Below are 12,790 nucleotides of genomic sequence, written 5' to 3'. Positions count from 1 at the left end.
CTGGTTTGGGTTGGCAAACATACGTAGGTACGTGTGCCAAATTTTTTATTATTATATATTATATTTATTATTTTTCGACTGGCGTGCCGAGCAGTTTTTGATGGAGAAAAAAATGGTTTTTAAGAACTCTATTAAAAACGATGATGTTCTAGATATCACAGAACATAGGACAAATAATATAGTTCCATCACCTTTTTCAATTACGCCAAACATTTCGGTCCATCAATTTTGAAACTGTCTGCCAAAATTACTACTACAAACTCCACCAAGTTTTTGTTTCTTATTTTTGGGTAGTAAATGAAATTGTTTGTTACTGTATTAGGTACTTAGGTTGGTTCTTTACTCACAAATTTACACTAGAATTGCATCGATCAGATGAGGCATTCACTCGCTTAACAGTGGTCTCAAGCCTCTCAAGCATTGTAAATCGATCAAATCAGAGGTTCGCGGCGTGGCTTCCCTCGCCCCCTGATGAGGTTAGTGCGTTAATATTATATGTGATGCATAAAGTAAGGACCGACCTATGCAATTCTATATTTGCATTACACGTAATACGTATTCGTGAAGAGTATTTGCCTGCTATTTGTTATACAATGCGATCTGTCATTTATTATTATTGTTATGGATATTTTTCCCTCTTTAAAATAAAGCATTTGCGTGCCATACAAAACTATTTCGCATGCCACAAGTTCGCCACCACTGCTATATAGTCTCTTACATTAGTACATGAGTACTTTCATTTACATTATATGCATCTGTTTCACCATACTCTTATAAAAAAAATAAAGATTTTGCCCGCTTTTGACATAGAACCCTGTATAAATAAGGTGATGAGGTCAATTTTGGAAATTCCCCTTCGCCCTTTGTTTTCTTCTCCAGAACCAGACACAAATTTTGTCGCGCATACAGTATATATTTTATCATTTCATTTGTGATTCCAAGCTACATCGACGCATTTTTTTGGTAAAATAGTTAAAAATGGCGTCGGAAACAAATTGTGAAGAATTTATTTCGGCGATTCTAACCAAACCGTCGATTTGGATGTCGCGTCATCCACAACACAAGAACAGGGCAGTGATATATGGATACTGGAGGAGTATACCAGTCACACTGGAGATATTTTCCGATAATGGGATTTTTGAGGGAAGAAGTTATGCCTTGCGTCAATGAGTCTAATATAATTGATGTTGAAGATAATGAAGAATCAACACCAAATAATCAATTATATTCAACGACACCACCGACTTCAGTTCCCTCTTTAGTTCCCTCTTCAGTTCCCTCTCCAGTTCCCTCTCCAGTTCCCTCTTCAGTACCATCTTCGAGTTCTGATTCCTCAGCAAGACCAAAACGAAAAAATTCCAACGACATAAGGTCAGAATTTTTGGCGATTGAAAAACGAAGACTGACTCTTCTAGAGTCAGAAATTAATAAGAGTTTTTCGACCAGTGTTCAGTCCGAGGACTATTATTTTTTGATGAGTCTCTTGCCCCAGATGGAATCGTTCACGCCGTCGCAAAAATTCAGGGTTCGAAACACCATTAACTTGGTGATGATGGAAGAATTAAATAGAAGTTCACTCCCTGAATCATATTATTATGATTATCATAATAGAGAAAACCCTCGAAGTGACAACAATTAAATATTATACATGTATGCATGCACCGGTTAGTTTCACTTTAATTGTATTGAATTTAAATTATTGGTAAGTACCTACACAAACTCTTTGTAAATATAGGTATATAAAACAAAATATAATAGGTTAAATACATACTTAAACGAGTATCAAAATTATTAAAAGTGTCCATCAGGAGTTTATTAATTTGAATGATATTGTTTAAAGTAAATTACTATTATTTACAATAAGAACACTATTTCATAGATTAGCGCATTTATGTATTCTAATGATTCTGATTACAATAAACACCACTTCAATAATATGTACGTATTATCTTTTTATTTACAATTTACACTTACCTCAAAGTTATGAATAATTTTTCCTTCGGCGAGATGGCCATTTGAAAGTTAGTATCACATTTGGTTAAATCCTCACGAATGATATCTAATATATAGTCGAAGGTTCCAATCGACATCCGCGTATATTCAAAAAACTTTTCTGGGAAGTTCCTTAAATCGTTATACAAAGTATGAAATTCTCCAACACTTTTTCTTTCACAGTTCAAATCGTGAATGTTTGTTCTGTTCATTAAGATATCATACGTGAAAAACGAACTCCTTTCGAGATGACATAATATCCGAGAATGATTTGATAAAGACATACTATTTAATATTATTAACTTGGTAGGTACTGAAAATACGTAGTTCTAGTTTGAAGTCTATATGTATACTAACTGAACACACGGCTGTCTGGACTTCACTTTTTCACATAGGTAGTACATACATACATAATAGGAAGTCACCTAACATAAGAAAAAAAATATTATTACTAATGTTTGGTATCACAGACCACAACTTCAACTTGCAAGAAGTGTCGATAATATCAAGGTGTTAAAACTTTTTAATATTATAAAAATGCAATATATTCTTGAAAAACAACAAAAGAAAAGGTTATTGTGAGACCTGCTTTCAAATATCGGACGAAATTGATGGTAAATTTAAAATAGATGTCGTTCGTTCGCATCTCTGAATAAATTTTACCTATTCCGAGAGAAATGAATGAAAAATAAGTAACTGCTAATAACTTAAATATGTATGATTGCATGCCAGCTGATATTAACAAGGTACACAATATGTAACAGAGCGAGGTTCCAATGAATTCGGCGAATGGCTGATAACCATTCCTCGTAGGTAACCAAGCTCCTTTGCCGGACGAACTATATAAAAAATGTCTATAGGTATTAGGTATTATAGCAGGTACGTCCAAAATATTGTAATTTTGAAATCGGAAATGTCTATTTCTAACTAAATACAAATACATACCTACTATAATTACGTTATTCCTGCTCCATTGTATTTTTTTAATTATGCGGAGCATAAAATGAAATATTATTATTATTATTATATTGCAGGCGACAAAATAATTTTGTTATGGGTATAATAATAATAATGCCGATTTCTTACGAGGCAACTAATAACTTTCTTATTAATTTATTACGTCAGGTGTCATGTTTCTTGTCAAAACCATACGCCGTCAGCGCTGTGAAACCTTTTATTATTTTATTATATTATTTAATTCTGAATAAAATAATGTATAATTAATTTTTACCAGATTTTATATAATATTATGATTACAAATTCACCAATACTAAAAACGTTGTGGAACCGCCATCATGTGCCGAGTTATGCCATGTCCCAAATCAAGATAAATAAAAAAACATTATATAAACAGTTTTAAAGTTGCATATCAATTGTTTGCAAACATTTGTATAAAAACAATTCATAGATACTATTTTAAACAAATGTGCATTTTTTTTGTATTTCGCCACGAATAGAAAACGTATGCAAACGCACAAACAAACATGCGAGCGTGGACGTGTCTACAGATTTTGTTTCACTAAAAGTAACGCGGTGTGGTCTCAACGAATGTTGTTTTGATTAAATCTCATAAATCTATATGATACGGGCTGCCCAGACCACATTTAATTGATAACAATATGTGCAGGTGAATACGTGCGTAGACTTACAAATGTTTGTAATGTGCATTTGTTAAGCGATATCAGTTTACAAACAATGTGGGTATTTTACAAAAAGATCATACAATACCCTCTGGTTATAATTCAAACAACTCTGCTCAGGTTCTGAATTTCTTTAAATATATTAAATAAATGTTTATATTGAAAAGGTGACGTGCCACTGGCTCAAACCGCTGGTAAAGGACGCTCCTACGTGGGGCAGGCCAAGCATTTGGAGCGGATAATTAGTCTAGACTTGGTCGCGCGTTGCATGAGCGTTTCCACCAGGTCCGCGGCCTTTTAGTGCTAACACCGCGACTGGCGTGTTTGGAGTCGTTGGCCATTAGATATTATTAACGTGTTATTTAAATCTGGTAATTAAAAGGTTAGCAGTGATTGTGAAATGAATAAATTTCCCTTTGATTTCTATTTTAAATATGCAACACTACAAAAATTAACTAAAAAATCATACAACTTAGTCTAATATTAATTGTCTGTATAGCATTTTATTTTATTTTGCCGCAAAATATGTTTTCGGGAATAAGCCGTGTTTGCAAATAGTAGCCTCATTTGTAAACAAATGAACGCAGGAATGTTTTAATTTAATGTATACTTACTGTTTTTTTATTCCCAGACAAAATGGTGTGCTACTTCGGCAGCTGGTCGGTGTACAGAGTTGGGGACGGAAACTTTACTATTTCTAATATTCCTCCAGCTCTCTGCACACATGTGATTTATTCCTTCATCTCTGTCGCTGACACTGGACTTGTCAAAGTCATGGATCCATTAGCTGACCTCTCAGAAAATTCAGGGAAAGGTAAGTAATTAATCAATATTCAAATCTTCTTTCGGTACTAAATCCCATAATGTATTTTGGTCTCTGCAAGTGTTTTTTTTTTATACAGAATAGAAATATATAATATATATGTTTTTAACACTGCAACAGGCCCAGCGCTCTATATGAACCGGAGTACAGTTTTGGTTTATGAAATTCCCGCGATTGACGCTCTTTCTTGTGAAAAAATTAAGTTTATACAAACCTGAATCATGGTAAAAAAAAATATTTATGAAGCTTCGATTTTCGCCTGTGGCGCTGTAAATGTTTGCATCCGCTAATCTTGCATGCTAAAAGTTTGAAGACTTATTCCATTTGACTGACTGAGCTCGGTAGGTATATAATAAAAGAATCGAACACACTTATTGTTAAAAAATTACATTAATATGTTAATATTGGGTTCATAAAATTTTCCATTTCGAGCGCTGATCAAGCACAATGACAGTTGTGTAGTGAAATCATAGTCCTACCGATGTGCCAAAGGTCAAAAACTCGAGTGACGGCTCTCGATCTGGACAGATCAAAACTGAGTGAAAAACAAAAATAATAATAAAATGCGAATTCTGTCGCCAAATTCCGAAAATCCCTTGTCTCTCTCTAACTGCTCTGGAATTGACTCATCTGTTTTCACTCTGCATGCACAACTTTTTACCTGGGTCTCAGGTGACAACCTTTCATGCCAAGTCCATCTACTTACCCTTCTTGTGGGTCTATTATATACACAAGGCTGATTTTGGCCGCTACAACCGCTAACTAGAGTAGGTTTGTATCGAATTATTAGCACTTATTGTAACAATTGCAATAAGTTGGATGTAATTGTTGCAATAAGTGCTAAATTTAAGGGCACATCTCTTTGCTGTGCTAAAATTGAGAGCGAGAGAGAGACAGTTTTGACTGATTAGACGGCTAACTAATTGTTATAATTATAATACCTCAATAAAAAATGTATGTAATAAATACTATCACTTTATCACTTTAGCGGTCGATACTCGCCTTTTGTATATACCGTTGATATTCCCCACAATACGTTTACAGCTGGCCAAGTAATATTATTATTATTATCCGACCCTTACAGTATTTACATTTAATTTAATAAAATATAATATCCTAAAAAAACATTTTACAGATATTTGAACTTAAGAATCTCACTCTAATTGTCAATAATTTTAGGCAGGTACGTTTAATTAAACGTTTAACATCTAAAATTGTATAAAACTTATGCTATTTATACTCATGTTTAGCCAACTGTGATTATATTTGCTATACGGTAACTCAATACTGGTTTAGGACTCCTATTGGTTCTATGGGAATCAGGTCCCTAGGAGATGACACCTTTTTGACGGTATCAAATAAGTCCGTGAACTGAGATCGAGCTGGTTAAGAGTTGACTATGATCCAAAGTTTTAGTATGTGTAACTGGACAGCACGGCGGCTTGATACAAGGGTGGCTGCATCTCAATGCGTTAAAGGATCGAAGCCCTCCTGAGCCATCGGAGACATTGGTCATGTGGTTAATTGTCAACAAGTATATATTTTGTAATAGCATTTATGTAACTTGTAAAAGTAATGTATACAGAATACTGAACCTCAACCATTTTCAGGTGGTTTTGAAAAACTCGTGAAATTGAAGTTGGCCAATCCAAAACTTAAGGTTTTAGTTGCTATGGGAGGATGGAATGAAGGATCGACTCGATACTCTCAGGTAATTAACAACAATCGTTATCGATTAGGGTATATGAACGTGGACATTATATCATAATAAAACATGATCAATTTAAATCAATCGGTAAACTCTTCATTGTTATTATTGTATTTGTCATTCTTCCTACGTTATCAGTTTTTTCTTACTTACAATATTATTTACTAGTTTTACTTCGCATTCATACACCTAATTACATTATCTCTTGAGAATGGCTTTCGCAAAAACTTTGAAATGATAAGGAAAGAAGGAGAAAGAACACACAGTGAAAACAAAAAAAAACAAATATGATAGCATATTTTTGTTGTCATTATTTTATTTGAAGTTTATGCAGAATAACTTATCAATATCTTTGTCTATTCAGATTTTCAGTAGTCCAGCACTGCGGAAAACTTTTGCTTTAAACGCAGTTCTCTTTCTGAAAAAGTATCGCTTCGATGGATTGCATTTAGATTGGGAATACCCTGCGCAGAGAGGAGGTGCACCGACAGACAAGGCGAACTTCGTGGAGCTCATCAAGGCTCTGAGATGTGAATTCGATAAATCCGGTCATCTATTGACGGCAGCTGTCGCTGCTGCAGAATTCTCCGTTGTTCAATCGTACGATGTGCCAAACCTTGTAAAGTGAGTTATATTTTAATAAAGAATCGGTTACAGATTGATTGGACCAATAACAGATAAGATCTGGGAGCGGTGTGACCTCTACAGATGATAATGATCCGCATACTGTATGCCAACTCACTTCTAGTGAACGTATTAGTTTTTATTGTATTTTGGTTGAGTCCATTCAACTGCCTTATAGGAAATCATGGAATTTTTTCCCAGATGATGAGAACCAGTTACATCAAAGTAATTCATTCAGAACTCTTGGGTTTGACTTATTTTCATCTGATAAATTTATTCTAGGTATCTTGACTTCATCAATATCATGACATACGATTTTCACGGAGCTTATGACGGAATAACTGGGCACAACTCTCCATTGTTTATATCCAAATCTGAGATCAATACTGGAAATGCTGGCCTCAATGTGGTATGTTTAATTCACTCAACATTGTTGCAACAAATTTAACTAATCCTAGTCGAATTAAAAAAAAAACAATGTTCGTTCATTAAAACCTAACCAAACTGAAATGACCATATCCCACATATCCTGGAGATATGGTGTCAAATAGAGTTATTGTAAGCACCTTAAGGTGATGTCTCTAGGTAAAGTTGTTATCGAAAAATAGCTAGAAAAGTTTATTAATCGGTAAATATATATTCAAAAGTAATGAGAAAAATAAAATAAAAAATTAAGATGTATCGTGGAGTTCTATATACCAAAAATACGTGTCAAATTCGGTACATTTATATCGGGTGGTAAGAATGAATGACAAAAGATTTATTATCAAAATTACGATAAAAATGTACGTAAATCTATTACCTAGAGAAACGCTAAACGTAATTGGAATTTATTATATCCTTATATCTTTTTTGTCATATTTAAAAAACATCGATTTAGAGGTTAGAAAGCATGCAATTAAAATCAAAACATCTCGGTTCAGACGTAATTTATCGCAAAAAACGCTTAGCGTTTCTATTAAAAATATTATTTATTAATTTTTAAGCTAGTTATTTAAATTAAATCTTGTATTTTTGTATATTAACGAATCGATTGTAAATAAAATGAATATTTGACAAGATTTTATCGACATGTGCTGCTAACGCGGAAATAAATTGAACCATTTTTGAAACAGTACTTGCATAGATTAAAAAATACATACACACACACATACATTGAAAATAAAGGTTCGCCAGGTACGAAGACAAAGACTGTGTTAATTCTGCTGTCAATAATTTTTGTTTGCGATATTGGAGCATATGTCAATGGACTACATATATCAACCTCCACTTTCTGAAATAGTGTTGTGTAATTATTTCAGATATTTATTACTGTTTTGACGTACCTACCTTTTATAAAGCGATTTTAAAATAAATATAGTTTCATAATAATATAAAGAAAGCATACGAGCGAAAATGCCTAAGATACTTCTGACACACATCAAATTTAATCTTTGTCTAGTAACTGTACAATTTATCCATATTTATGTTAAGTGTTTAAAATGTTAAAAGTAAAAAAAAATCGTCTATTCACGTGGTAGACGCGAAAATTATGAACAATATACAATGTTAAAAATAATAAGAATTGTTAAAATTTCTAGTCACAATATTATTCAAAGACAAATTAACCCGATCAAAACAGCCTCGACAAACTTCCACTTCACTAACTTTTGTTATATATGTTTATCCTGGATACAGCGGCAAACACATTTTGAAAATAGCCGATATACTGGATTATTTGTTAGTTTGGGTTAGTTTAGGTTAGATTAAGTTAGATTAGGTTAGGTTAGGTAATCCTAACAAATAATCTAGTATATCGGTTATTTTCAAAATGTGTTTGCCGCTGTATCCAGGATAACCGACTTGTACCCTAACTTTAATTACATACATACTAGTGTACTATATTTGGGCCATCGAACGTTCATTCCTGTCTACGGCCTTAAAATTATTATCTACGTGCCTATTATAACTGTCTGTCATCAAAAAGTGGAGGTTGATAATTTAGTATGCTAAGAATAGTAAAAAATATACGCTATCTAGGGTAAACAATTCAGTGAATGAACACATAAGAGATGAATTTGAATTCAAATAAATTAAATTAAAACAACGATTAAATTAACTAAGAAAATTATAACAATAGGTAGGTACAATAAATTGTGTATAACCGTAGTATTACTAATTTTATGCCGTGATGCTTTGATAGTTGGACTTTTCATAATATTTGGATCACTATTTAGTTGCTCATTTATCTGCCACATCATAAAGCCGTAAATATTGTTTTTTTTACGAAGCAATCATAAATACAAAAAATGAAGATCTACTTTTCAATCATAGTAGATACCTAGGAATATGGTATAGGTGTTTTTAATTATTTATTCGAGATCTTCAGGGAATTACAAAAGTCCACACCTAGAAACCACTGGGCCAAAAAGGTTTCTTTTTATATCTCCAAATCCATTTCACTTACATAACATAAGTAAAATAAATATAACTATCTTTTATTTTATCTTGCACTTTCGTTAAAATCGACATTAGAATTTTTCAACGAAATAACGTTCTGTCTTTATCTTAGAATATTATGTAATCAGTGGTGCACTTACCTCAAATTCTAAATTTTTTTCTTATGTTTTACAATTTTTTTTTAATTTGTCACTTATTTTGTCCTTGGGTTTGCTTATCAAGATTTGTTCCCATGTTTATTTACGTTTTTTCTTACTTCCAACTTCTTTTTTATTCAATGCGTTGCGTGTCTTACTTTATTTTTATCTCGGATATAGTTAGTTAGTTAATACAAACCTTCTACTCTGTGGAGGCCCATATGATCCCATTAGGATCGGACATGGTTGAAACGAAACGAATTGGGATGTCTATATATCGACTATGTCATAATTATTATAACAACTATAGTCGAACTCGGTTATTACAATCTCGGACATAGCGAGATCTCGGATGTAATGAGAAAACAATCGTTGACATTTGGTATATGATTTTCTCCTTACATTTTTTTCACTGTTATAACGAGAAACTTATCGGATATACCGAGCTAAAATACTGTTAATGTGTTGATCGTTTAAAAACATTTCGACCCTAAGCAATAAAATCCGATCGGACAAGATGCCGCCGGAGACGGATTACGTTTATGACACTAGTTAAATGTCTAATTGTTGTTTTTGCCGACAATAAAAATACCTATTCTCTGATATAACGAGTACCACTTATAACGAGCAAATTCAGCCGGTCCAACCTTCCTCGTAATAACCAAGTACGACTGTATATTCCTTATTTTGTTTAATAATATTTCGAATGGCATTTGTTTTGCTATTCATTTAATATCCTTTTTTTATTCCACCTCTATAAATTCGATGTCATTGTCAATTGTTCAAGATTAAACTCAATCTTATAAACATTTGAACTTAAGGGGGGACATGCTCGTCGAAGGTCCAAATTGAGTTTTTATTGTATTTTCAAACCATGATCCTGGACACTCCTTAAACGTTGTAGATAATCTATTTATATAATTTTGAAGCCTTATTATCCTTTATAGTTATTTTAAACATTTGATGACTGCATGAAGTATTTTTGTTACATAAAATAGTATTCTTTTAAACCTCTCGCTCTAATGTTTTAGAATATAGTCATATTTCGGTACATAACTGTGCAGTGGTGTTAAGATTTTTTACATTTATTAATTTTTAAACGCATTTATAAAACCATTAGTATAATTTATTACGAGATAATTTTTGTAAAATATTCACGATAAAAAATTATATTAATAATCTCTGTGATCCCAAATTTGACAAGAATTAGGCATTTTATTATTCAAAAAATCGGCAAGATTAACACATTTGAAGATGATTCTAAAGATATTTATTATAAGCTATGTCTTTGACCATTCAAGTGTGATGAACATCTTATGAATAATGATTGCTTTATAATAATTATTGACCTAAGAATAAGGTAGTGTTTTTTTGAAATACGCCATTTCTTTTGTCATTCCCCAGTGGTTAAGCTACAACATACGGCCGTAGCCATAAATTGACAAACTATAATTAAAGTAGGGAGTAAAATTATGTTAACGCGCGTGTTTGAACATGTACCTAACCGAATTTTTTTAAATTTTTTTTTAAATTGTACATGTTCAAACACGCGCATCAATATCATTTTACTCCCTATTTCAATTATAGTTTGTCAATTTATGGCTACGGCCGTATGTTGTAGCTTAACCACTGGGGAATGACAAAAGAAATGGCGTATTTCAAAAAAACACTACCTTATTCTTAGGTCAATAATTATTATAAAGCAATCATTATTCATAAGATGTTCATCACACTTGAATGGTCAAAGATTTAGCTTATAATAAATATCTTTAGAATCATCTTCAAATGTGTTAATCTTGCCGATTTTTTTAATAATAAAATGCCTAATTCTTGTCAAATTTGGGATCACAGAGATTATCAATATAATTTTTTATCGTGAATATTTTACAAAAATTATCCCTTAATAAATTATGCTAATGGTTTTATAAATGCGTTTAAAAATTAATAAACGTAAAAAATCTTAACACCACTGCACAGTTATGTACCGAAATATGACTATATTCTAAAACATTAGAGCGAGAGGTTTAAAAGAATACTATTTTATGTAACAAAAATACTTTATGCAGTCATCAAATGTTTAAAATAACTATAAAGGATAATAAGGATTCAAAATTATATAAATAGATTATCTACAACGTTTAAGGAGTGTCCAGGATCATGGTTTGAAAATACAATAAAAACTCAATTTTGACCTTCGACGAGCATGTCCCCCCTTAAATGTTCATTCACTACTATAAATAAACTTTACTTATAGAAAAATATTTATATTAGTATTGACAACGTAAAAAAATCTGGTTCATTGACTGGAGAGGTTACCCTTTATTGCCAGTGTAAAAAAACTACGGTAAACAAAATGAAAAAATCATAAACACTTTAAATCAAATCAAATAGACATGTGAGAATTGTAAATATTTTATGGGGTGAATATTATTTGTAAATATTTTTACATAGGTAAGTAAATATATAATAAATTTAAATGCATTTTTATCAAGCTTATGATTTTTAATATGTGGCGACACTCAACATTTCATTTTAAATTTTATTGCCATCTGGTTGCAATCGACCAAAGTTTTTAGTAATCATTTTTAGAAATTCATGGTAAGACGCCTTTAGATGGCGTTGAAGTCACATTTCATCGTAAATTGAGCCAAAGGCTTCACCTTGTTCGCGACGATCGTTGAATCTGTTTGGGTATGCGAGTCCGCTAGTGTAATTGGGCCTTAAGTAAAATATAAATAAGCAAAATTCAAAAATAATAACTAGCTTATTGTTTATTTGTTGTCGATAACTATATTTTTATATTCGTGTAGAAGTGAATAAAAATTATGATAAAAACCAAAGGTATTGTATCTTATTCCGAACCTTTTATAGTTTCCCTATAAAATCACCAATGATCAGTAAAAAATGCACTTTTATATGACGTATGTAAGAAAAAATATGGTGGGTAATTCTAAAAGTTTGTATGATAATTAGCGGTCCTCGTGAACCTTTTTTGTCATCACTTTCATACGTTTATATAGTATGGTTCACTGACAAAGCATTTTGTCTCAGCAGGTAATCTGTTACATTTTACATTTTTTACAAATACAAACAATACAACTAAATCTTAATTAATGTTACACCAATTTAAGCTACTTCTAGTTATAAGACCACCAGAAGTTGGTTCTGGCATAATCCCTGAAACAGTGTCGTTTTAGTGGATGTTACTAGATACATATAATAAAGCGAGCTCTTTGTTTGATGTGAAGACTCAATCATGTCGATGGTGTGTTTTTAAATTTCAATATAACACTGAACTGCAAGGATATTGCTCAACGCTTGTTAAAAACTCGTAAATATTCCACAAATTGCACACTTTTGAACTGCTTTTAATCACTGCTATAGATAGATACTTTAGCAGTGTCTGTACAAACTGAGGTTCCAAGTA

General features: G+C 32.1%; 1 protein-coding gene across 1 annotated transcript; it reads left to right on the top strand.

Annotated features, from left to right (window-relative positions):
* Nucleotides 1-4,268: 4,268 nt before the first annotated feature.
* On the top strand, nt 4,269-7,348 carry LOC147074939 (putative chitinase 2). The gene is made up of 4 exons (XM_085942532.1): nt 4,269-4,446; nt 6,066-6,166; nt 6,528-6,787; nt 7,070-7,348. Exons 1-4 carry the CDS (start codon nt 4,269-4,271, stop codon nt 7,233-7,235), a joined length of 705 nt encoding a protein of 234 aa, XP_085798658.1. The 3' UTR covers nt 7,236-7,348.
* The last annotated feature ends 5,442 nt before the right edge of the window (nt 7,349-12,790 follow it).

The sequence above is a fragment of the Rhyacophila brunnea genome, unplaced genomic scaffold, assembly GCF_057557595.1.
Source record: "Rhyacophila brunnea isolate RB1 unplaced genomic scaffold, BYU_Rbru_1.0 scaffold_15, whole genome shotgun sequence".
Lineage (NCBI taxonomy): Eukaryota > Metazoa > Arthropoda > Insecta > Trichoptera > Rhyacophilidae > Rhyacophila > Rhyacophila brunnea.
Note: the sequence above shows the minus strand (reverse complement) of the source record. Positions and strands in the feature narration are given on the sequence as shown.

Bases quoted from the DNA above. Each gene is read 5' to 3' on its own strand.
- LOC147074939 (XM_085942532.1), top strand. From the start codon at position 4,269: ATGGTGTGCTACTTCGGCAGCTGGTCGGTGTACAGAGTTGGGGACGGA. The intron at 6,167-6,527 runs GTAATTAACAAC...TTGTCTATTCAG, and splicing joins GATCGACTCGATACTCTCAG to ATTTTCAGTAGTCCAGCACT. The intron at 6,788-7,069 runs GTGAGTTATATT...AATTTATTCTAG, and splicing joins GATGTGCCAAACCTTGTAAA to GTATCTTGACTTCATCAATA.